The sequence below is a fragment of the Delphinus delphis genome, chromosome 2 (assembly GCF_949987515.2).
Source record: "Delphinus delphis chromosome 2, mDelDel1.2, whole genome shotgun sequence".
Classification (NCBI taxonomy): domain Eukaryota; kingdom Metazoa; phylum Chordata; class Mammalia; order Artiodactyla; family Delphinidae; genus Delphinus; species Delphinus delphis.
This window is the reverse complement of record NC_082684.1, coordinates 68,601,946-68,629,513: the sequence shown is the minus strand read 5'-3', so window position 1 is coordinate 68,629,513 and position 27,568 is coordinate 68,601,946. Positions and strand designations below refer to the sequence as shown.

Sequence of the window (27,568 nt, the reverse complement as noted above, 5' to 3'; positions counted from 1 at the left end):
AGAAGCCACCACAATGAGAAGCCCGCAAACCACAACAAAGAGTAGCCCCTGCTCACTACAACTAGAGAAAGCCGGCACGCAGCAACAAAGACCCAACGCAGCCAAAAATAAGTAAGTAAATTATTAAAGTCTACAAATAATAAATGCTAGAGAGGGTGTGGAGAAAATGGAACCCTCCTACAATGTTGGTGGGAATGCAAATTGGTGCAGCCATTACGGGGAACAGTATGGAAATTCCTGAGAAACTAAAAATAGAGCTACCATATGATCCAGCAATCTCACTCTTGGGCATATATCTGGAAAAGATAAAAACTCTAATTCAAAAAGATACATGCACCTCAATATTCACAGCAGCACTATTTACAATAACCAAGACACGGAAGCAACATAAGTGTACCCTGACAGATGAATGGATAAAGAAGTTGTGGTATAAACACACACTTTCTTATTCTTTATCAGCCATAAGAAAGAATGAAATAATGCCATTTGAAGCAACATGGATGGACCTACAGATTATCATACTAACTGAAGTAAATCAGACAAAGATCATATGATATCACTTATATACAGAATCTTAAAAACAACACAAATGAACTTATTTGGAAAACAGAAAAAGATTCACAGACATAGAAAAACAAACTTACGCTTACCAAAGAGGAAAGGGGGGATGGATAAATGAGGAGTTTGTGATCAACAGATATACACTATTATATACAAAATAGATAAACAACAAGGTCTTACTGCATAAAACAGGGAACTATATTTAATACCTTGTTATAAACTATAATGGAAAAGAATCTTAAAAACTACATATATATAAAACTGAATCGCTTTCCTGTACACCAGAAACTAACACAACATTGTAAATCAACAACAAAAAACGAGCAGAGGACCTGAATAGTCATTTTTCCAAAGACATACAGATGGCCAGCAAGCACATGAAAAGGCACTCAACATCACTAATCATCAGGGAAATTCAAATCAAAACCATTTTCAGGTACCACATCTCACACCTGTGAGAATGGCTACTATCAAAAAGATAAGAACAACAAGTGTTGGCAAGGATGTGGAAAAAAGGGAACCTTGGTGTACTGTTAGTAGGAATGTAAATTGGTGCTGCCACTATGGAAAACAATATGGAGGTTCCTCAAAAAATTAAAAATAGAACTACCATACAATCCAGCAATACCAATTCTGGGTATTTATACAAAGAAAATGAAAACACTAATTCCAAAAGATGTATGGACTCCTATGTTCACTGCAGCACTATTTATAATAGCCAACTATGGAAGTAACCTAAATGTTCATTGGTAAATGAATGGATAAAGAAGGTGTGTGTGTGTGTATGTGTATACACACACACACATATATACATATATATACACACACACACACACACACACTGGAATACTAGTCAACCATAAAAAAGAATGAAATTTTGCCCACAAATCATCCTTTGTGATGACACAAATGGACACAGAAGGTATTATGCTAAGTGAAATAAGTCAGACAGATAAACAAATATCATATCATTTCACTTATATGTGGAATCTAAAAAGCTGAACAAGCAAAACAAAACAGAAACAGAGTCATAGATACAGAGAACAAACTGGTGGTTGCCAAAGGGTGGGAGGGACAGATGAAACAGGTGAAGGGGATTAAGAGGTAAAAACTTGCCACTATAAAATAAATAAGTCACAGGAATGAAAAGTACACATAGAGAATATAGTCAATGATGTAACAACTTTGTATGCTGATGGATGGTAACTGGTCTTATTGTGGTGATCATTTCATAACGTATAAAGGTATGAAATCAGTATGTTGTACACCTAACACTAATATACTATTGTATGTTAGTTATAACTCAATAAAAAATTAAAATAATAATAAAATGAGGAAACTGAAAAAAAATGTAGAATCAATTTATTTTATACAATACACCCTTAAACATGAAGAGGTTGTTCATGTAAAATAATAATTTACCATGTATGATTTTGCCCATACAAGCCTGAATTTATGACCTTAATGCTATGAATGAGATGTCACCATAGCTAGCATAGACTGCTTAAAATGTGCAAAGCACTGTTTGTCCTATAGACATTATTAACCTGCATGATAATATTATTAAAAGATCACCAGCAGAAACTAACACACCATTGTAAAGCAATTATACTCCAATAAAGATGTTAAAAAAGAAGTCACTATGATGCATAGACACTTATTATCCCCATTTTACAGAAAAGGCAATTGAGATAATAAGTAAATTGCCCAAGGTTACTCAGAAAGCATGTAGCAAAAACAGTAGTCAAGCCAGGCCAAGTGAGAGCCAGTGTTAATTAAAAAACTTTGGCTTTGGAAAGGGAAAAAGAAAACTCTTATAATAACCCTACTATAAAGCACTTTAAAAGGTAAAGCATTAAGTTCATTAATTCTATGAGTTTTCAACTCCACATGTATCATTTAATCAACTTACACTGGCATCTGATCCACAGTAACATGAAAATGTCAAACTATTTCATCAAGAAAATTATCTTCCCATCGTAACACTGCTGGGCCCTTTTCAAAACACTCGCTCAAGACATTTTTCTTTTGATTGTTTCAACAACCACCCCTGTAGTAGGAACAAGAGAAACTGTTATCCCTGTTAGATAAGACATTGTAAAAATGTGGGGACTCAGGATTCAGAAGTTAGGAGACTATCAGGGATCCCAATGCTGTTCAAGTTTACATCTCCAGTGCTTAGAACAGTGGTTGGCGTATAGTTAAGTACCGGGTGTACGTCTGGAAAGACCATAACCTGGGTCTTCTACTCAGAAGCCAGATTTCTCTTTCCACTCTGTCATGCTGTCACTCCTCTCACGGGACACAACGCACAACGTGGAGCGAGGTGCATTGGAATTGTGATTAATTCATGTTCACGGCAAGAAACTCATTCAAAACACATTACGTTTACCGGAATAAATTATTTTTATCAATAATATGGATCATCAAAACAGTACCAAAGCCTTCTAAAAGTGAGGCAAATGGAGTAAAGCTGAAGCATCAAATTAATAGCCGCTGTCACTTCCTTTAGAAGGTATTTTTGAGGGATTGAGTATTTCTCTCCTACATGGATGCTCCAAGGATGCAATGACGTACTGTTCTGAAAGTACTCAACGTAACAGCCTTGTTCTATAAAGATCTGGTCATTTCAAATAGGGCTAATTCAAAATGACAAAATAAAATCTGCACTCAAAGAGTCCTCCAATTCTCACATGACCCTGGCTCTCCAACCACAGTTTTCGTAAAAGAATTAAGAAAAGTAAAAAGAAAATAATAAACATAATTAAAAATAATAAACATCTGTCTTACCCCAAAACAGAGATAACCGTTATTAGGATTTTTATTCATTTGTTTATATTTTGTCTTAGCTGAAAAAGGAAAAAGAAGAACAAGTGTGAGGACAAAGGAGAGGTAGGAACAAATTTTAAAATCCATACCATAAAGTCCTGTACACCTGCTCTTTGGGCCTCAAATTTGGCTCTAACTTTTAGGGCAGTCATCACAAGTTTGAAAAATGTTAATTTCACACTTCACACTATCAGTGAGATTAGAAGCCTAGGAACAGCTCCAGAGACGAATAACTATTCTCAGAACTAAAGTTTAACAGGAAATTCTTCTGTAGGTTCCTTACAAAGGCGGCTGTACATCATAATGAACAATGTATTGGGCCTCACTCTAGACCTGAGATTCATAGGATCATGCGGACTAACCAACCTAGAAATCGCTTAATGGCATCACGACAAGTAATTCTACGTTTCACTAATGCAATGCCTTTTGGCGCACAGCTGTTTAACATAACTTGATTCAGGAATGTACTTTCAAAGATCTGGGAGAATGGATGGACTCTGTGTCCTTCAAGCAATTCCCCTTGAAGCCCATCTCTCTCACCTAAGATACTACTAAGGAGCAAGTATCAGTATAATGCCTGGAGCACAGTTTTTCTTTGTTGCTAGTTGAACAAAGGAACACATATCCTGACTGACAATAAAACTAAAATGTAAGGAGCCATACAGAGCTGAGCACTTAAATGCAAGGCATCCCCCCTTAGAAAGTACTGTTACAACACCCAGATTCTCTCCAAAACTCATTCTGAAGACTTTCCAGAACTTTAATTAAAAATAAATATTAATATTTAGGTTCAAAATAATCTGGGGAAAAGAGGATGAAGGGATAATGACTGGGGAACAAGAAATTAATTATTAATAAAACAAAACTGGCTATATTTTGTAATTATTGAAGTTAGGTTATAGGTATATGGAGTCCATAATTAAAAAGTGAAAATAAAAATCTAGTAAAGTATCCAAAGAAAGCCTAACATTGTACAGTACTAGTCTTAATGTACTCTTTAAGATAAACTATTTGTGACGATACCAAGAAACCTAAATATGCATCTACATTTTATATTAATTATATATGCTTTTAACAAATACATATATTTTACATGTACAAATACACACGAATATATATAATCGCTTCTTTAAAATCAATTATAAGCTTGGAAACATAATAAGTTTAGATTTAGAAAAGTTTATAGGTACCTGTCTTTATGGCAATAATTAATTAACAGGATCAGTCTCTAGTCCGGGCTCCTCGTACTTTCAAATAATAAAACTTATCCATTTAGAAACGAATATTTTCTTTGTATTTTCTATAACAGACATCTAGCGCATTCAAAAGTATTATCAAATGATTAAGACACAAGCTAAAGGGATGAGGGGCCACTGTTTTTTCAGGTTTATTAATCTGCCTGGAAATGTTCAAGATGTTCTATAGATATAGTCTGGCGGCTAAGTACATGAACTTTGGAGCCTAGATGCCTAAAGTTAAATCCCAACTCTGTCATTGCCTATGTAATACTGGATAATTCTTCCAGTGACCCAGTTTCCTCACTTGTAAAATGAGGGTAAAAGTTGTTATCTACCTCTGGGGTAAATGAGTTAGACGAGGTAGGCCCTTTAAGAGTGGTAGAGTAATGGCTGACAAATGTTAGCTGTACTAGGGATAATACTCACAATAATAATAATAATTGCTATTATTATCTTAAGTGACCTATCAGAAGTTGATTCCTACTGATGTTTATGCCAATGGTCCCTTACTGAGCAGGTTCTGATAGAGCTTAAATGATCAGGGCTGTGTGCTGAGTTCAAACAAGTTAAATCACAACTGATTCTTATTTCATGGATTCAAAGGCCAAGGTGAAATTAATAAAACCTAAAAGTAATTTGATATTATTTCCAGTTAGAAGAGGTGGTACAAAAATAGCATCCAATTCCTGACTGTTCCTAGTATAAAAAATCAGTGGCCTCAACAAGACTTAAGATTTTTAATTGGAAATCAGTTTGGACAAAAGGCCAATAAATCAGTAATTTGTGGAGAACACATGGTACTTTTTCTGAAGACAGTTTACTTGTACTCTGGGACTGCCAGATGACTGATGTCACCTCTAAAGCTGATTTTCATATGCACAGCACACTGACTGTGTGAGATGAACCCCATCAAGATGAAAGAGCACACCTTCAAGGGAGTCAGAGAGAAAATTCTTGGAGGAGAAAGGCAGGAAGGTCACACTACACCATCAAGAGTGTTGTAACTTGGCCTAATTCATGAAATTTAACAAGTTTCTCTCCAGGAAATCTTAGTCTTCCATATCCCTGCACCACAAGGAATTGGGGGGAAGAGGGGGGTAGGGTCACTAATCCAAAAATAAACAGGAAGAAAGTTCTTTTCAATATCAAGAGCTCGACTCTTAAAATGCTGGATAAAAGATACACTTGATGACTTTAAACAACTGTTTTCCAGTGGAGAAAATTTTCACTGTGAAAAAGCCAAGTTGAGATAACTCCTCTTCTCACCAGCTTTTTCGTTCTTTGTAAAATCTTGCCAGGAAAGGTGGGGACCATCCTTGTATAAGTAGCCTAGAAGCAGGATAGTTTTAAACAGAATCACGGGTACAAAATCACTACTGTTCCACCTGTTATGAATGACTGATGAGGGTGTCATCTTCCCTGGCTTGGCACCAAGGGCTGGGAGAAGCCCTCCCCAGGAGTGACTGCTGAAGTTACACAAACTTCTGGCTGACAGCACGCAACTCTTTGCCCAAATAGAGTGGTTATGTACTTGGGTGATCACAGATTCCTCATCCAAGGACTGGATGTTATGTTAAAAAGCAACAGGGCTGCAGAAAATCAAATATGATATCCACCCAGTAGTGTTTGTGACTCAGGAGAAAATCAACTCAGACATTTAAGAATGTCCGAGAAGTCTTAAAACTGCAGGAGAACGTAAATTATGAAGGAAAAAAAAAAAGATACTAACAGCAGGACAGAAAATTTAAAACATATGAGGTGTAAATCTGGATTGTCAAGAGCTAAAATTATGAACAGAAAATAAAAAGAATTAAGAAAAGACTTTAAAAAATACCCCCCAAATAAGATAAGACTTTAAAAAATATCCCCCCAAATAAGAAACACAAACATATACACATACAGATGGACAGATATAGATATATAATTTAACATCTGCCATCTAGTATACAATAAGTATTAAAAGTATGAATAAAAATGATTTTCAAAAATAAGCATAACTTTGGGCTTGCCTGGTGGCGCAGTGGTTAAGAGTCCGTCTGCCCATGCCGGGGACACGGGTTCGTGCCCCGGTCCCGGAAGATCCCACATGCCGCGGAGCGGCCGGGCCTGTGAGCCATGGCCACTGAGCCTGCGCTTCCGGAGCCTGTGCTCCGCAACGGGAGCGGCCACGGCAGTGAGAGGCCCGCGTACCGCAAGAAAAAAAGAAAAAGCATAACTTTATATCGTTTAAAAAGCTAAAATCTGACTTAAGAAATGTAAAACACAGTAATTGTGACATAAAAAGTAAAGAAATTAAAGTAACTAAGGTTAAGAATTGGCAGGAAACAAAGAAAAGGTAAATGTTTTTAAATTGTAATCCTACTGACACATCAAAGCAGCCAAACTAGTGACTATTAACTATTAAAAAAGTTCCTTGCTTGAGGCCACTCTGTTGAATGCTCCTTGTTCCCTGTCAGCCCATCCGAGCTTCTCAAGTTCACTCCACAAGCCAGTGGGAAGCAAAAAAACAAAAAAAAAAAGCAAAGGGACTTCCAGCTAACATTGGTTGAATTTGTGTTATTTTCTGATTCACCCCCCCACTCCCGCAAAGACATTATTCTTTCCTCTCCATCACTGTCTCTCCTACCACTATATTTTATATGTCAGACTTTTTATTATTTCCATAATTATGTTCTTAAAATCTACAGGTAAATTAGGCTGAGATTTGACAAGTAAAACACTGAAGTGCCTTTCATAATATTTCAACTAGGTATCCACTAACAACCACAAAAGACTCCTTCTGTTCCAAAGACTCAATTCAATTCAACAAATATTTATTCAGGCCCAATCATAAAACGTTTTCAGGAAAGCTTTCGCTGGCTTCAAATTCTTGGCCCAGTTAGATGAGAGGAATACCAGTTCCTCAGATGACACTCAAATTCCAGAATTTTGTGTTTGCTTGTTTCCTCAAATAACAGCCCAACTTTCTCTGGAAGTACATCTTATCTCCCAAAATATTTCTAATTCACTTTTTAAAAAACCAATGATTTGAATAATAATTACGGATCAAAAGTAGAAATGAGGACTTCCTAGAAAGCAGATAGACCAGATATAACTAAAGACAAATTTGCATACAGACTGATCACACAGTTCTACTTCTAGAAACTTAACCAGTAAATAATGGGACAAATCTTTATTTCAAATCATTCGGTGCCAGGCACTATTCTAGATCCCTGGGATGTAACAAAGGAGAAACAGGCAAAGATGGCTGCCTGTATGGTATTTACACTCTCATGTGATTTACTCAATCTTATTCAATTTACTCAATAAAGACGTTCCTGAACCTTTGTGTGTAAATCAAAGTTTTATCAATCAAAACATATTTTAAATTATCAAAGACAGCTCTACAGTATTGAATAAATAATGCAATTGCTTCTTTTGCAAAAGAAAAGACTTTTGGAAAAAAACGGACATGTAAAGATGACACTCACACTGAGGTCTTTAAGGACCTCTTCTTTGCATTTCAGGTATCTAAAGAACATTACAGAGAACTGTAAGAGCAAGCTAGGATGAAATTTTAATCTTTAAGAAATTATCCTATGGAAATTTTATAGGAATGTGTATTTTTCAAACTGCTTTTTAAAAGATCAAAGTGAATTTGGATATACAGAGAAAATATCAGGCCAGTTGTTACAAAAGAAAACAGGAAAAAGGAAAGTGTTCTTTTTTTAAATTTTATTATTTGTTCACTGTGAATTTGCTAGATATAGTCCATATGTAGTCTACCCAATGATGGATTAAGTGTTGGCTATTAAAAATAAGTTTATTCTGCATCTTGCTGCTTGCTCCACTTGATTTTTCTCTCTAAAAGCAGAGCAAAACCCCCAAAACCCTATGCATTTGTACTTTTCAAATTGAAGAAAGCAAAGAATCACTGTAAGTCTAAAATAAGAACTATAATCTAAATATTAATCTTAGGAATATTAACAGACAATATTAAAAGACAATATTAATCTTAGGAATTTTAACAGATAAGTTCAAATATAAAAGTTCAAATATAAAATTTCTGCCATGGCATATGCATAAAGATGCTTTAAAAAAAAGAAAAACTAAAACCCAAAATTGAAAGAATCCTAAATATCCAAGAGTAGGAGACAAGTTAAACATATTGTGATAAATCCATATACCAATTCTATTCAGATATTAGAAAGTGGTGCCCTGAGTGTTCTTTTATTTACAGGGGAAAATACCAAGTTAGGAGAATCATCTTATGAGTTGTGACTAGATGGTCAGGCAAGGTCCTGAGAGAGGGCCAACATTCAATCACATACTAATATCTCTAAGAATAATGTAGCCTTAAGAGCCTTAAGAAAAAAATACGAAAATGCAGTTATTCCGTTAGGTTCAAAGCTCTTTAGTGTAGACAGAAAAGGGATTCATTTATCTTAGGACTTAAAGTGATTCAAAATCCAATCAAATGATCAATCTGGATAGGAATTTGAGACTTTTCAGCACTCAGAAGTAATACATAAATTGAATCCAGGGATGGGATACATGATTACCCCCATTCTTGAAGTAATGGAATCACAGACAGAAACAGGATTCCATGGAACTGACCTATACTTCCAGCAAGAATCCAATCTCCATCCCAGCTAAAAGCACTGGTGTTTATGCAACCTTAACCAAGCCAAGAAGACAACTTCAGAATTCATATGGGGAGGGAACTCCACAAACTGTGTGGAATCACATAATTATTTCACAGGTAGAAAAACATCTTTCAAAAATGGGAATAGTTGAAACTAAATATAGAAAAGTTTGAGAGTCAAAACCATCATATTAATACTTTTGTGCATATTATATAAATATAATTAAGCAATTAATTTTGGCTTATGTATATGGCAATGGAACATTTAAGAACTTAAATTTTACCATATTTGCATATTTATAAGTTTCATTTATAAAATGTATAAGAATTACTAAAGAAGATATAAAGGTTTATCAAGCAGGTGATTGCAGTATTTAAAGAAAACAGAATATATTAAATTTAGAAATGCATTTTGAAATGTTTGAAAGTATTTAAATAATTACATTTGCAAAGGATACTAATTCTCCAAACGTCCTTAAATGTGACTGCTAAAATCTACTAGACTTAAAAAATTAAACTATTTATAAGTTGCACTAGAAAGATTAAGACTAACATCTGAATCTGTAACTTTAATACCCTGAATATTAAATTCTAAAACCAAAGTAAATATCTGAATAGCCTTTCTTCACACAAAAATTAACCCCAAGGGCACTGAACATTTCATATTTAAAATCTGACACAGAAAGACAGTATCGAATGAAAAGAGAAAAAGAACTATATGCGAGTTATGATGAGCATATTCATTTATAGAATGAATCGAGCTCCCTTTTTGGGATATATCTGAATTTCTCGCCTTTTCTCAAGCGAATGTGGTATATTAGTTTCCTATTACTTCTGTAATAAACTACCACAAACTCAGCAGCTTTAAAAAACACAAATTTATTCTCTCACACTTCTGTACATCGAAGTACAAAATCAGTTTCACTGAGTTAAAGTCAAGGTATGGTTCCTTCTGGAAGCTCTAGGGGAGAATCATCTTTCCTGCCTTTTTCAGCTTCTAGCTTCAGCTGTATTGGTTCATGACCCCTTTCTTGAATCACCTCCAGTTACTGCTGTCACATCTCCTCCTACTACTATCATCTGACTCCTCCTGTTTCCCCCTCATAGTGATCCCAGCATTCCTTGGCTCTTGGCCCATTTCTTCCATCTTCAAAGTCAGCAAAAGGGGATCCAGTCCCTCTCATACTTGTAATCTCTCCTGCTTTTTGGTCTCACCTGTCTGACCTAACCTGGAACATTCACCACTTTTAAGGGCTCATATGATGGGACTGGGCCCACCCAGTGAATCCAGGATACTCTCCTCAACTCACAATTCTTAACTTAATCACATCTGCGAAGTCCCTTTTGCCGTACCCTTTGCAGGTTCCAGGGATTAAGATGTGGACACCTTTGAGGGTCACTATTCAGCCTATTGTATGTGGTAATTTTATAATTTTCAAAGTAAAAGAAAAACAATTATTTAATTCAAGTATAAAATTATAATATTCCATGTGAGGAAAATTCTAAACAGAAATGATTATACAAAATCAAGTTCCTTTTCAAGTGGTTTTAGACCCCACTGACTTGCATTATTTTCAACACTATAATTTCTGAATTTAAAATTCTTAATATTACTTCAACAGTATATTCATCAATAGAAATCAAGCATAGAAGAACAGGTATAACTCATATATTTGCTTCTTCCAGGCTATGCCTGTGAACATCTTAAGAAAATATGAGCTACAGCCTACACATTGTTATTGTGGGACAATATAATTTCCAAAGAAATTATCTCTCTTATTCGCCTTATTTTTCTTTAAATATAAGACAAGTTTTCTAAGTAATCAAGGATATTTGTGTGTAATTTCTCTCCTTTTTGGCTAACCGCACTATATTTTCTGCAGACCAGAGAATACAGTAAAGTACACCTTGAAACTATGACAATGTTATCCCTCTGCATGTAAGTCAGTGTACTCTACCTTTGTGATGGTTGCCAAGGGTGCTGGAGCTTCAAGGCAGGCCTTTCTATTTACTTACTTGAATTAATAAGGGTAGTATGAACTACCAGAATAAGTACAATTATTTGCTGCTTGAAACAAAAAACATACATAAGTATGACAATATCTTGATTTACATTGATTGGTTGGAAAAAATAGAGCTCAAATTACTTTAGATACTATATTCAAAGTCAGATCTAATTAACTGGCTTATGAAATCAATTCTAAATGTTGACTGTCTTCATGTTTAAGTTATACATTAATTTTTGGTCAAAGGGGATAATATTCTAATCACAGTAAGGTTTTCATTTTGTTTTTAGCTTAAGATTCCGTTTAGAAAAATTACTCAATGTGACATGGTTAATATAAATAATCTGGTGACTCCACGAAATAAATTCTAAGTGTAAGTTTTGCTTTTATATTTAAATATACAAGGACATTTGGCCAAAAGGCAATAAAATATCTGTCCTAAGTAAGATTTTTCTTTGTTTTTTTTGTTTTTTGTTTTTAACTTAAAATTCCACAGTTCTTTATCTGTAAACATACAATGTAAAAGAATTCTTGGAGGGCTTCCCTGGTGGCGCAGTGGTTGAGAGTCCACCTGCCAATGCAGGGGACATGGGTTTGTGCCCTGGTCTGGGAAGGTCCCACATGCCGCGGAGCTGCTGGGCCCGTGAGCCATGGCCGCTGAGCCTGTGCGTCCGGAGCCTATGCTCCGCAACGGGAGAGGCCACAACTATGAGAGGCCCACATACCAAGAAAAAAAAAAAAAAAAAAAGATAATTCTCTATGTAACCTGTCCATTGTACTAAAGCTCCAAAGTTCCAAATATATCAGAAAGAGGCAATATTTCAGGTACCTTTCTAATCTATTAGGGCTGAGTACCTACTTTACTATAGGCTTCCCAATGGTCATTCAGGGCAGGAACCCTTGGGATACAACTGAGTTATGATAATACTTTAAATCAAATCATGTCTACCTATATATACAATTATGTTTTTGTAAAAACAGTACAATTAGTCTATATGGTAAGTGTTGGCCTTAGCCCTGTACACAGACAATGCAAAGGAACACAAGACAATTCACAATCCAGATTGGTGAGCACTACTGAAGTGGAAAGAAAAATTCCACATGGCTTGTAATTGATTATGCACAAGTGAGACTAAGTTTACCTTAGGGTGGGGACTAATTTATAATTGACCAAAAATAAGCAAACAAATACATAAAATTTATAAAAATAGGAAACATATTTGAAAAGCATAATCCTAAGCATATGCATTACAGGCAATCCAAATACTTCTCAAATGAAAAGCAACCACTGACAGGCACTTTTCTTAAGACCCTAAATTACTTTCTCAAAATCTGCTCAGAATCAATATACTATTCAAGAAGAAATGATTCACTGATGTTCACGGGTACCTAAAATTCTTTATATACACTAGTCTTGAGCCACACTAATCAACAGACGTTCTTAACATAATCACTTCTTCCAAAACACCTCTGTGTCCATATTTCCTTGGAAGGAAGGGTTGTGAACCAACCCAGGAAATTTAATCACATAAGGTAATTAACTTCTCTGGATAAATAACCGTGGTGTCTGGAAATTTAAAGATGGGTGATGACTGGCTGAAAGCAAATACCAAACCAGATCCTGCCACACAGATATTTATTTTAATAAAACCCAACATATTAACAAGTAGATACATTACAGTTCATATGACTCCTCAAGGGTGATGCATGTCTCTAAAATACTTTAGGCAATCACATATCTCTAATGGCCCTAATATCCCCAATGAGAGTCCATATTTAATGTCCCTTATGCTAATTATCAATAGCTGGGGTAGGTATCTTGCCACAGATGAAAGAAGCCGTGCAGTGGTAGCCTCCAAAGTGGTTAGAATTCCAGCTGACCGCTAACTGGGATGTGAATCCGGCATAAGGGAAGTCTTCCAGATTAAGGAATACTTTAAACTAACAGAAATAATATCACACTGTCAAAGCTGAAGTGTTTTTAAATAAATTTCACCCAACATATGGGAGTTTAACATTTCCCCTCCCCCTCAATTTGATAATTCCAAACTCTGTATATAGACCTATGGCCCTCCCGGCCCTCCTTGCTCTTAGGGTTACCTACAATGAAGGGAAGAAAGAATTGGACGGTTTTGCTTTTTACTTAGCAGCTATGTGATCTGGGGTGAACGACTTAACCTCTCTGACCCTTATTTAGCTCCCTCATCCTTAAAATGGAGAGAAAATGACTATCACAAAGGGCTACTGGGAAAATCAGACGCGACAAACGCAAAGAAGCCAAGACACAGACAGGCACACAGAGTCACTGACAGGAAGGTGTTGCTCTGTAGGCTCCCCTTTGCAGGTCACTGTTACCATGAGGCCCGAGAACCTTGTAGAGCAGGGTCCAAGGCTCCCAGGACAAGCTCCTCCTGAAACTCTCACAGTCAAATCCTTGTGGGGTTGCTCTTTGAACCTCTCGCCTGTGGCACTCTGAAAACCTCCCAAGAGGACCAACTCTGTTTGTAAAAAGCCACTTCCATACCTCTCCCGATTGCTATGCAGGCTTTACTTGGTGGGACCATTCCTGCTAATTCAATCCATAAGAGGTCAGAGCTTTGCTGTTATTCTCCTTCACTGCCCGAAGGTGCCACTAGTCTCAAAATCCCACCAGCCTCGCCCACGGTAGCCTACTCAAGTCTACTCAGCCACCATGGATTCAAAGCCATCACCAAAGCTTAACTGCCACCCCTCTTGTCCCCACTATTCCCCTCAACTCTTTTCTGCTTTTAACAATGGTGAAAGCCACAGCTGCTTGTGGCTCATATTTTCATTATCACATTCATACTTTTCATTCATTTCATAACATATATGTGAAAAAAATGGCTGTGGACAGGGAGAGAGGCATTCAGAAATTTTTGAAATTGTGACTAAATTCAACAAATTCCTCATCAATTAGTGGCCTAGTCAGAATAAAATCCAGTGAAGCAGTAAAGGGTACATAACTTTTTTTCTTTTCAGTAAAATAAGTTGGACAAAATTTGTGCATGATTGCATATTTAAAAATCTAATCTTCATATTTGCCAACACTGCTTAGCTGCTGTATCAACTGTCTAGCTTTAGCCAAATAAACCTTTTTGCAACTTTGGAAGAAACTTCTATATAGGAAATTATAAATTTGGACCAGCATAATTATGTCTCAATATGTGAGATTTTTATCCCAACTCTCACCTTTATAACTATATAAATTGTATGATATTCCATAATGGCCACAGTGGCCATGTAATTAAAGGCTTTATTTATTTAATTATCTATTTTCTGTGAGACTAGAAAGACAGAATAAGAAACAGCATAATGTGGGTTTCTCTGCTGCCAAGCAACGTCAAGCAGTGCTGTCATTATCGATTTTTAATGGTACAAAAATATTTGTTTGACAGTATCAGAGGAATTCCTGGGAGAAATTTCACATATTCTTGTAGAAAATATGAAAAGAATTTTTAATATCTGTGAGCAAAATAACCATTTTCTCTGTATCTAAACGCTATCAGAAGAAAGAGAAAAATTGATGCATTATTTTTCTTGTTGTTCTAACATATTCCAACACCAAGGAAAGATTTAAGAAACTGAAATCTCATTTTCAAAACCTCTCTAGAATAATACTGGGGAAATTAAAAGATGAGCACTATCGTTAAAAACACCCTATATTTTCAACCTCTATTTTCACATTTGGGTTTAGAGCTTTCAGATGAACCAAGGTGACTATCAGCGGTCAGAGGTCAAAAGCATTAGCCATCCTCAACACACAGAAACACCACAAACAAATATAAAAATAAAACAAAGAATTCTCATGTTATGATCAACTCCAATGGAACTGCATTTTATTCACTTCTAATCCAATCTGAGTCCAGGCTTTGCTATCTTGATTATACTACTAGTTTCTCACTACAGTTTGAGAGCTTATTCAATGATTCCAATCTAATATAAACACACACACACCACACAACACACAGACACACACACACAGGTTTCATGTAATTATTCATTCCATTTTTCTTCTTTAAAAGATGGATGAATAATTACTGATTGTTGTTGTCTTAAAGGAGCATGGACTCCCATGAGTGGTAAGTGGTAGTTAGTGAAAAGACCTGGAAAAAGACTTGTGATTGGCTTAGCCAAACTGTTGTCTCAATCGTTTCCCAGTAAAATCGCCTCTCATCCCAATATAACACTTCTGCGTGTGCACAACCAACCACGTTATATTAGATGTTCATCAGATGCAACAGTTTAACAAATAAGCTCTATATGCTAGCATCGCAGCAAAATGTGATCTCCGTAAGTCATTTCCAAGTGCCTTCCTCCTCACATCAAGGGTCAATCTACAAAGGAACTTTTTTTTTTTTTTTTTTTTTTTTTTTAAGTATTTGCATCCTTTATTGGTAAGATTTAGGCAAAAACAAACAGACGAGCAAGCAAACAGTTTTGTGAGCCAGCATGCCAGCTGAAAGAGAGGGGGAACATGGAACATCCATGTTCAGTGAAAGAAGGAAGCTAGGAAGGTGAATTTAGTCTTGTAAAGGAGGAACTGTAGCATGTGTGTTATATGTTTATCCCTTCTTTCCTCCCCCTTGCCTTCTGTTCCTGCTACTTTACGTGAAGGGCTCTGGATGTAGATAATATCATTTTGGTTCTTGGTGGAAGTGTGATTAAATTGATAGCATTCCATAAGGATACAGTGGTTGATGGAAAATGAGTTTCCTTGTGCTGGGTATGAAAATTTTTGCATCTAAAAGAAGGAGAAATTGTTTGCGAAATTGTGAAGAGGACAGATTATGCTGGTGATTGTCTTCATGACCCTCCAGACCCTACAAAGGAACTTTTGATTTCAGTCCTGAGGACCATGTTTGAGAACCATTATGTTGCCAAATGTTGCACAATTACCTATTTTATGTCCCTTTTTTTTTTATCAACTATCATTGGAATGCCACTTGAAACTGAAAAGCAATTAAATCAACTTCTTGTCAAAAATAATAAAATGCAATAAAAAGATGCTTTAGTTCATCAACATATGTGTTTTTCATTTAGCAATAATCAAATTACTCCTTGAGGAATTCTGAGGTTGAATTTCAGAGGCAGTATCAAAATGCAGCTACTCCTAAGATTTGCTCTATTATACAGGGCAGAAAAAAAGAGTTACCTTGACCATACAGCTATATTGCTTTTTAATACAATTTTAATTTTATATTGAGATAAGAATGAGATAATAGAATATACATTTCTTTGTTAACAGAACAGTATGCTAATTCATAAAGCCTCGCACATCAATATTCCTATTTATTATTCACCTATCTACCAGAGTATATTTAATCCTTTACACATATTATCTTTATTCTTCAAAGTAATCTTAGATAAGTGACAACCATACATTCATAGGATTATAAATTTGTTTGTATTGACTAGTAAGGTCATTAAAAGTCATTTATGGGGAAGGTGGTAAGGAGGTGCAAGAGGGAGAGGATAAAGGGATATATGTCTACATATAGCCGACTGACTTTGTTATACAGCAGAAACCAACACAACATTGTAAAGCAATTATACTCCAATAAAGATGTTAAAAAAAAAGTCATTTATGCAAAAATAGTGAAGACCTACATACAATCATCTTGTCAAAAAAAAAGCGTAATAATAATTGGCAAAATAAAGTTTTAAATCTCCCTTAATAATTATGACAGGGGTCCGGTGATACAGAGCAATGCAGTCATGAAGTATGGGACAAATTTTCAGACTTCGTTAATAGTTTTCCAGCTCCACTCCCTACTTTCAACCTCCACTCTCACATACACACACACTATAGTTGCTGCAGAAAATTCCTTCAAATTTATCTTAATCCTGAATCTAAAGGTCTAAAGTAATTCACATATTTGTCCAATTCTTCCCAGCCCTAAGTCTGGAAGGCTTACTCAAATGGTATTTCCTTGGGAAAACTGTTAAACAGTATACACCGATAAGAAAAGGTTTTTAGTTCTGTGTATTGATAGAAAAATCATAAAGCAGAGTTTCTTTTGGATTATGAGATATATAACAAGGCCCCACGTTTTGCAGCCTACAATGCAAAATATAAAACAATACTTCAGCATCTGGAGGCTATGAATAATTAGGCTTTCGAAATTATGCTTCAAAACACAGATATTTAGATAATATACTACAGATGTATGTATATATTAGATATATATTACATAGGCATTACTTGTATATCAAAATATAATCCTATTATTAACTAATCTTGAAAACAAAATTTTAGATATACAGTATTAAAGCATTATATTACTTTAAGAATCGCTTAATGAACTGACACATTCTATACTTCATCATTAAATCAGAAATCAATAAACATATAATGGTGACAAATATAAAATATAAACAAAATAATATACCTAAGACCCAAACACCTATTAGCTTAAAAGGATTTTGTTAGTCCACATATGCTGGCCTCATCAAGCAGCTATTTACTTCCAGTTTCCTCAATCTGTGTAGAAGCAGAATAGCTAAAATTAACAATAAAAATTAAAGTGACACTACAAGTGTTAGAAAAACAATTTACAATTAAGAAAGTAAAACAGGGGCTTCCCTGGTGGCTCAGTGGTTGAGAATCTGCCTGCTAATGCAGGGGACATGGGTTCGAGCCCTTGTCTGGGAAGATCCCACATGCCGCGGAGCAACTAGGCCCGTGAGCCACAACTACTGAGCCTGTGCGTCTGGAGCCTGTGCTCCGCAACAAGAGAGGCCGCGATAGTGAGAGGCCCGCGCACCGCGATGAAGAGTGGCCCCCGCTTGCCACAACTAGAGAAAGCCCTCGCACAGAAACGAAGACCCAACACAGCAAAAATAAATAAATTAATAAACTCCTACCCCCAACATCTTCTTTAAAAAAAAAAAAGAAAGCAAAACAACTATAAGCAGAGCACAGTTGCTCTCAAACCAAGGCACTAAACTTTGTTATTCCTTTAGTGAGCTATCGTCTATAAAATCTCACTCCTTAGTTTCTTTGGTCAGATAAACGACTATGCAAAGTGAAACTATGCCAGGAGTCTTATAGATGCTATTACTCCATTTAAGTAAATTCAAAAGGGAAATATGGGGCTTCCCTGGTGGCGCAGTGGTTGAGAGTCTGCCTGCCAATGCAGAGGACATGGGTTCGTGCCCCGGTCCGGGAAGATCCCACATGCCGTGGAGCGGCTAGGCCCGTGAGCCATGGCCACTGAGCCTGCGCGTCCAGAGCCTGTGCTCTGCAACGGGAAAGGCCACAACAGTGAGAGGCCCGCGTACCGGGAAAAAAAAAAAAGGGAAATATGAGTCGTTTTTCTAATAAGATAACAGGCAAAATGAATGGATAGTCATAGTAATTGCATCCCACATCCCCAAATTAATACTGCTTGTTTTAAAAACGTGTGTGTGTGTGTGTGTGTGTGTGTGTGTGTAGACACATAGATGATGTACTATGAAACTAAAGTAATTCTTCCTTTGGAATACTGTTCCTTATTTGAAAACAATTCCTTCTTAGTCTATATATTCAAGGTTCTTTTGATAGTAGAAAGTAACAATGTTTCAAAGTGAAGTCAACTACTGTTATTATTTTTTTACCCTCCAGAAAATAATAATCATGTATACTAACTAACATGATACATGTCTTTACATACAACCAGCCTTCAAGGTTACACGCTTGCAAAATAAAGAAATAAGCATAATATAAATAAAACCTTAAGCCAGTATTTAAAAAAAGAAGGAATTAGTTCTATCTCTACATTCATAAATTGTTATATACAGAAATGGAACACTAGATTTTTCATCTAAACTATTTTTAAAAATAACTGAATCACTTTTCTATATACATGAAACTAACAATATTGGAAATCAACTATACTACAATATAAAATTAAACTTAAAAAATAATTTAAAAAATTTTTTAAATTCTTTAGCTATATAATTCAGTACATATTTGGGGTACATTTATCTTAAACTAAGAATATTTTTGATCAATTGCCATCAAAAGTTTTTGAGTACAATCATATGTCTGCCACTTTTCAAACCTATGTAACTAAAAAGAAAATTATACTCTGAATTCTAAATGATAACAATAATCACTTAAAGATTGCTTCTGAGGGACAGGACTTCTCTTATTTAGCTCTATACACCTCAAGCACTCATCCCACAGAAAATGTCCCATGGATGTTGCTGATATAAACTGAACTGTCACCTAATACTTCCAAAGATTTAAGCTAGTCTGATCTCTATTAGTATTTAGGAAACTCTCAGACGTATCATATGAAAACCCTCTTAACACGCTGTAACACGGTGAATGTGGAGGGCTCAGAAAATCTGGAGAATTCTGCTGTGAGTTCAACATGACTCCGTTCTACATAGTAAATTATAAATGACTTCAAACTCCCAGCACTCTCCTAAAACATCCATTTTCTTCCCTCTCTCCCTTCCTCTCTCTCTTTTTCTCTCCTGTCATCCTTCCTCAGAGTTAGTATCTTGAAAAAGTACTTCAAGAGAACCTGAAATGAGGAACAAAGGACCTCCTCCTACTTCCTTAACTACACACTGACCCCTCCTCCATTTCTACTGTCACAAAACAAAGTGATCTCTGCTATCCTGTGATGGATACTCAGCCCTCTTAATCTTGTTGGGGCCATAATTGTATCTCAAGATAGATGACAGAAGACAGATAAATAGATGAAAATTTTCCTATTTAGACCCACAATCCAGTAAATACTTACTTACAGTATCCTGTACATAAATAACTGTCAAATCCACATCTCTAAATCTAACTCTCCCTTTGCCATAACCTTAAAAAAAAAGTGTAAGTGAGATCTTTATTCTGGCTATCCCAAGTAGTCAAATGTTTCCAACTCTTCCGGACAGAACTGCTAGAGTAAATATAGAAGGAAGGGGTTCCCCCTATATCTCAGTCACCAGGGCTGATGATTTTCCTTTTCCAGTATTTCTCCAGGTCTCTCCCCAAGAGCTTTGGCTCAGGACTCCATTAGCTCATGAACTCCAATTTTCCTTCTGCCATAAAATTCTTGGCATTCTAAAACATATTCCATGCAGCAAATCCATCTTTCAGATGTCCTTGGTTTGATATCTCTATGTGGACGATTACAGAGACTCCTAGTAAACTGAGTTCATCTTAGTTGCAAGGCCTTTTCACAGTTTTACTTTCTCTAAATATCCTAGCCACTACCCTCAGGTCCACTGTGTTCCACAGGTGCTTGCTGCCTCTCTCCTCTGCACGCATATCACCCCCTCCATATAACATCCCTCTTGGTAGCTACTGAGATAAGAATTCACTCTCTAATCAATTTCCAGTCGTAAACCTCTTGAACCATACATGTTTCTCCCCATCCTAAACTCCATCAAGGTGTGTGTATATGTATGTGCGTGTGTGTGTGTTTTAAAGCTGGTCAAAAACAGTCTGTCTATATTAACTTAATATTACCTGTAACTCTATCACTCGCTTTCAATTAAAATTCTATACAATTACATTAGCTTTTTAAAGAAATTTTAATTTACCTTGCTTATATGCTTATTCAGTATTGTCCTTTAATTAACTGGATTGCACCCCAGTTAATTGTTGTAAAACTGTTGTAGACTACAACTGCCATTAAGGGAAGGCTTTCAGTGAAAACTGTTGTAGACTACAACTGCCATTAAGGGAAGGCTTTCAGTGCCTAGGAGAATACTCCTTTTCACCTGCAACAGACACTCCACGATACTGATGATAAGTCATATGATATGACTTGTAGCAGAATTAGACAAAATTTGTCTAATTTTTGTGGAAGTTGCAAAAATTTAAGAGTAACATGCATTACAAAATGTCACTACGTTCAATAAACAAAAATTCCTGGCACTCGCTGTTACCTTAGTCTGGCCTCCAGAACTTTCACAACTTTTAGATTAGTGATTTTTTCCCTGGGGCTTTTCCTAATATTCCTGGGCTCAGTGCCACAATTTGCAACAGGCAGGTTTAGAAAATTCTGTTCCAAATAGTTTAGAGAAAGCTTTCATGATTATTCAAGTGATCTTCATAAGGTAAGTACTAGTCAGTCCTCCAGGGGTTGAAGTTCAGCACCTTTAGAGACCTCTGTCTCCACCCCTAAACACTTGCTGTTTATACTAAGAAGACTGGCGCCATGGCCCCGTTTCCTTTATACTCTTATCACCCCCTTCCATGCAACATCCCTCTGGATGGCTACAGACACAACCTGAAATTCAGAATTGCACTATAAACATTGGTGGGCGGGCTAGGTCTCCTCTTCGGGTGGCCTGGTCCAGGATAATGGCCCTTTTTCAACCCTGCCTTTGGTGGCCGCTGTCCAGAGTCCCACAGCCTCAAACTTAAGGGCACAGCCAGCCTCGGGTGCTCCAGGACAGTACCCCTATCATCTACATATCTGTGTCCCAGCTTCAACGCTCTACTATCAGTACCCTGGGAATCAAAATCAAGAAGACTGCAACTTTCAGATTTATCGTTGAAAAATTCGCTCCTATGTTCACATAAGGTTGGGAATAAAAGACCACAAGGAAGTGGGTAGTCGTGGTCTGGTCAGTTGTTTTCACAGCTGGCCGAGTCAATCATTCTCTCTTCAAAGCTTATTTGACAGGTGAGAAATTCCTCCTCTCCAGATCATTCCAGGAACTCCTCAGCATCAATCTGAGCTGGGAGAGGGGCCTGAAGGGGAGGGGAGGGGTGCTGAAATCGTGCTGAGCGTGTCCCCGGGGGAACTCTAGTGCAGGAAGGAGGATTCCGGCGCCAGGAATGTGCTGGTCCAGGGTGCAGAAGGAAGAGAGGGGAGAGCCGGGAAGTCTTAAGGGGAAGGGAGAGGCGCGACCCGAAAAGAGCAAGATACCTGGGAATGTCCTGAAAGGGATGGGAATGGGTGAGGAGGATGCAGACCCTAGAGATATCGGGAATATAAGAGGATGGGGCAAGGGGAGAACTGGACAACAGGGAGCGCAGTGCCTCGGATGCGGGCGTCCAACCTCGGCGGGTGCCAGACCCTACCAGCGCGCCAGCGAGGCTGGCTCCCGGCCGAGGCCCCGGAGCCGGAAAGTTGGCGCGGCGAGGGGGCGGCCGGGCTGGCAGCGCCCCCTGAGCGGCTGGGAGGCGCCGGGCTCGGAGCCGCGCGGCGCCTTACCTTCTGGTCGACGATGGAGCAAGCCATCTCGCGGACGTGCGCCAGGCTGTAGTCCCCGGACGAGTCCTGCAGCAGCAGCACCGGCTCGCGGCTCAGACCGATCTGCAGATGGAACGAGATGCCCCCGGCCGGGGCCGCGACGGGAGCCAGGAACGGCGCGGGCCCCGGCCCCGACCCCGGGACCAGCGCGGCCGCCGCCGCCGCCGCCACGGGCAGCAGCGGGCTGGGCGGCCGCAGGACCGGAGGGGCGCTCATCGCTCGGCCGGGCGCGCCGAGGGCCGCGGGTCCGTACAGCTGAAAAGTTTTGCTGCCGCCGAGCCGGGAGCTTCTTTCTTCAAGAGTCGAGGCGGAAAATAAAAACTTTCCGGAAAAGTCCCCGCGCGGGGGGAGGGCGAGGGGATGAGGATCAGGAGGGGCGGGGGTGGAGGGAAAATGGCCGAGGCGGGAGGATTGCGCCGCCGGCAGCGCGGGCGGCGCGCGGGGGAGGCGCCGCCGCGCGGAGGAGCAGCAGCCGCGGCGCGCGCGGAGGGACGGGGCGGCGGGTCAGCGAGGCCAGGGCGCCGGGCGGGGGCGGGGAAGGGGGCGCGAGGGGCGGGGAAGGGGGAGCTGGGGGCGGGCACTGCGGAGCCACCACCCGGCAGGCACCGGAGCCGCAAGAGCCGCGGCCGTGCGGCCGCAGTGGCCGCAGGGTTCCCGGTCGCCGCCCCCTCCGCCCGAGGTTCCTGGGGCCTAAGCCTCCCGAGGCCGGAGCAGGACCGAGCGGCAGGGCCCGGGGCCGCCTCCGCGGGCGTGGTCCGACCCTCCCCTCCCGGACTCCGCTCTCCGCTGGCCCGGCTTCCCGACTGCCGACGGAGGGGACGGGGCGCACCTCCTGCAACCCGCTGCCCCGGACCGCGAGCTTCACGGTCCCCAAAGTCCCCGGCCACCTCTTCCAAATGTCCGAGGACTACGCACTTCTACCAGTGAGGTGACCTGTGCTGGACCCAAGAATGCCCAGCCCTGCGGTTCTCCGTGGGTCTTACCTTCGGAGTGTCGAGGGAGGATGAAAATAGAGGGACCTTGGAAACCCACGTACATCCCGGCTCCTTTTAGGAGTCCTTGGGTTTGTTGCCAAACAGGGTAGGAAGCCAATCCACGGAAATGTATTTAAATCTGTCTCTACCTTTTTTGACTCTGACACACCCTGATCCCCAATCCCACACGCTCCACCGCAGCTACCAAGGCACCAGACCAAACACAAGTCACTGAAATCAGGATTTTGAAAGAGAAGGCATTGTCTACATAAAGAAAGGAGGAAGGTCTGATGTGGCCTCTTTCCCTTTACCTTATTCTTTGTGTCTGACGTTTCTACTTCGGGAGCCTCAGAAACCGTTTTCTTTCCTTTGCCATCACTCTAAAGTCTGCTTTTTAGGAGTGATGCTCTCAGCCGCCACCGCCATCACTAGCGCCACCGTCAAAGTTGGACACCATCTGCTTTAGTTTTGATAGCTGTTTCTTGTTGTTGCCTTTGTTGTTGTAGTTTTGGCGGGGGTGGGGAGATGGGGGGTGTGGTGTTTGGAGATGAACTCTAATCTTCTCCTCCCACCTGGGCGTGCTTCACACACTGCGCAGGGTAACTGTGCAGGTAGGTGCACAGGGCCTCGATCTGCTGCCTGTCACCATCTTGGAATGCGTAATAATTTTTTTTTTTTTCCATTTTGCAGTGGGCCAGGTAAATTATGTAGCCCACTTCTGCACTTACCTAGTCCTTCCCCTTATACAGCACAAGCACACATACACACACACACACACACACACACACACACACACACAGGCAAACGAATATGCATATTTTATTTTGCACTCAGTTGCATTTTTTGTTTGTTTATAATATTTGTTTATTTATGTCTTGACCTCTGTTTCTGACCCAGGACATGACATTGCAAGGTGATTTTCTCTTTGAGCCTTGTTCCCAGGGTCAGTAATGGAGTCTTGAATGTCCCCCAAAACATTGTGTCATTCACTGCTCTAGAAGAGACCTGATTTTCTCCCTGGATTTGATGGTCTGAGAAGGTCTACATGTGTGTTGGCAGTTTCCGTCCTAACTTACTTAAAAAATGATTCGTTTCATCCATGGTAAAGTGTAATTTCCTTAATGTACCAGATTCAGCTAAGCTAGGAGAATAGTGGAATTATTCTTAATGCAATGAATGCCCTTTGGAATTCTCTGAGGGTTTTTTTTTTAATGTCAGAAACTGTATTTCATTTTCTTTTAAAGTTGGAATAAGTCAATTTTCCCACAATTTCCTATCACGAGAAAAAAAAAGTTTGCTGGTCAGTTTACAAGGGCCTTACAAAAAGCTTGAGATTCAGGAGAAATGAAGACATTCGTGTTCTGTAGATACAGCAATGATCTATTCAGGCCTTCTTTGTGCCAGGCACTACTGGCACCAGGTGTGCAGCTGCGAGGACAGACAAGGTTCCTACCATAACAGATCATATTAAAATGAAAAAAAGGAAAACAATAAATAAGATTATTTCTGATAATCATAATTGCAGTGAATAACAATAATACAATAGTAATGAGTGACTTGTGGAGGGGGATGGTGGAAAAAGCACAACTTTGAACTAAAGATGAGAGAAGTTTTGAACTAAAGATGAGAGAAGTTTTCACTGACTTTATATTTGAGCCAAAACATGGATGAAAGAAAAGGGCCAGCCTTAAGAAGATCTGGGGGAATTACACTCTAGGCATAGGAAACAGCTAGTGCAAAGAACTAACATAGGAATGTACTTGGCATTTTCAAGGCACAGGAACAGAGGGGCAAGTGCCTGAGATGAGGTCGGAGAGCTGGTAGAAGCCAGATCACAAAGGGTCTTGAAAGACCCTTGAAAGACCCTTTCATTCTATTCTCAGTGCACTGTCCAACCACTTGAAGATTTTAAAGTGGGGAGTGATACGATTTAATTAGCATTTTTTAAAAATCACTCTCTGCCTCTGTGTGTAAGAGAAAAGAGTCAAAGCAGAGACACCAGGTAGGATATTAGCTGTTGTTCAGTCTAGAGACATTTATGGCTTGGACGACTCTGGTCGTAGTAGAGATACTAAAAAATGTAAAGATGCAGGATCTAATTTGGAGGCAGAACTGAAGGTCTTGTTGATGAATCAGAGGTTTATGGGGAGTGAGAGAACAGGAGAGTTGTGAAAGGCTCCTAAATTTCTGAGCAATTAGCCAAATGGTAGTGCTGATGCCTGAGACCGAGAAGACAAGGAGGAAGCAAGTTTGGGGAGAAATAAGATTTCTGCTTTGACCATGTTGAGTTTGAGATGCCTCTAGACATTCAACTTAGAAATAACAGCTATAGTTGAATATTTGAGCCCAGAGTTCAGGAAAGAGAGGATGGTCAGAAATACATTTGGAAACAAGTAATGCAAAGATGTTTCAAACTGAGATTAGATGGGATCGCTACAGAGGAAGGGCTTAAGGCAGTCATCAGTTATATGAGACAGGAACTTAGATGTCCTGTATAGGAAGAAAGTAAGCTGTGGGACAGTAACTGCTGCTTATACTCTGATTTCTCAACAGTATAAAAGATTCTTGTAGGATGTTGGAAATAATTGAGAAGAAAGCAGGGGAGGGAGAGAGACTTCTAAAGAATTTTAATTCTGGAGAATTAGAATCACTTTTAAGAGGCTGGTAAATTACTGAATGCAAGGGAGTGGATAAAGGGAAACAAGAAGAAGAAAAAAAAATCTCAGAACCACTGGAGCTCCCCCATAACAAGCAGAAAATGCTATGGAGTTGGTTATTGCAATTTGAATAGTAGGCACCTGAGATCTGACGGTTTGCCAACTGCTCCCTATTTTTGCTGAGTAAAAAGAGAATGAACAACAGATAATACCTAAAAGAAACCTGACGTGCATCTCTGGTGACTTTGAAACTATACATAGAAAACTTGAAGGATTTGAAAGAATTCAGTGGTTTTAATCCCTTCTGGGTGTTTGAACTTTGGAAAGGAAAAAAAGGATGTAGAGAGTGAATAGCTGTTTGTATAAATTATATTCATGAATTTTGGTTTTTTTCTTACTCTTGGCTAACATTACTGGAATAATGGACTTCTGGCAGTGTCAAGGAATACCATCTTGGAAAGTAGGTTCACTACCCTAATCAAGACTCCTTGTAAACTGATTTGAGTGTACAGAAGTATGTGGAGGTACTTACAATTTCCAAAGCTGAATGTTAATCCTTTAGGATGGCCTTCAAAAGAGGGCTGGATGTTGAAATAGTTTTAGATATAAGTGCATACATTTTATTTTTCTTTATAGCTTATAAATTAACTTAGCATTTAAATTCTCGATATAAACTAGCCATTTGAAGGCACTTGGAAGTCCTACAAAAGTTTTATGTCATTTAACTCACTACTTTCTAGACATTTTTGATCTCAGAACCCCTATCATTTGTTGCTGTTGTTGTTGTTGCTGCTGCTGCTATTGTTTCTATCACACGGCATACCCTAACATTTCACATGGCTAGTGTTCCACAGAACACACTCTGGGAAATGGAGTACTATACAACAAATGTAAAAGAATTTAAGTTAAAATTTGAAGGTAAAGAAAATTGCTTAGATAATTAAAAGCAGACACTTTGAAGAAGAGCATGAATGGCAAAAACAGATGCATATTTAGTGTCTCGTAGTTCACAATCAGTAATCAGAAAGAGGATTGAGAATGACCCAATTTGAATGGAAGACAGTCTGGAAGCACTATATGCTTTGTCCAGATGAAACAGACGGTGGAGAAAGAAAAATGAGTAGAAAACATGTGCAATTCTATGGCTGAAAGGATCCTATCTACACCTAGTACAACCATTTTACAGCCTAAAAAACTGAAGAGCAGAGAAATTATATACCAATGTGGAAACTGGAAATTTTGAAAGTATGGTCCCAGAATGGCCTCCTTTTTATACAATTAATCACTGAAAGTTGTGAGCATGAGGATAATGGATGGATGAGATGATGGATGGATAGATGGATGGATGATAGATGATTAACGTAGATGATAACCATTTTATATTGTTTGTTTCCTTAAGAGTGTTCATAAATGATAGTCTGTAAGACCAGGTTAAATAAAGTTAATGACACAAAACTGGCACA

At 38.7% G+C, this 27,568-nt stretch overlaps 1 protein-coding gene across 1 annotated transcript in view; it reads right to left on the bottom strand.

The window, feature by feature from the left end:
- The window catches only part of PRKD1 (protein kinase D1), a 333,970-nt gene extending 311,207 nt beyond the window's left edge, over nt 1-22,763 (bottom strand). The window contains exon 1 of the mRNA XM_060004736.1: nt 22,436-22,763. Coding sequence (XP_059860719.1) covers nt 22,436-22,690 — 255 coding nt within the window. The 5' untranslated portion in view covers nt 22,691-22,763. The remainder of the gene's footprint in view (nt 1-22,435) is intronic.
- Between the last annotated feature and the right edge of the window lie 4,805 nt (nt 22,764-27,568).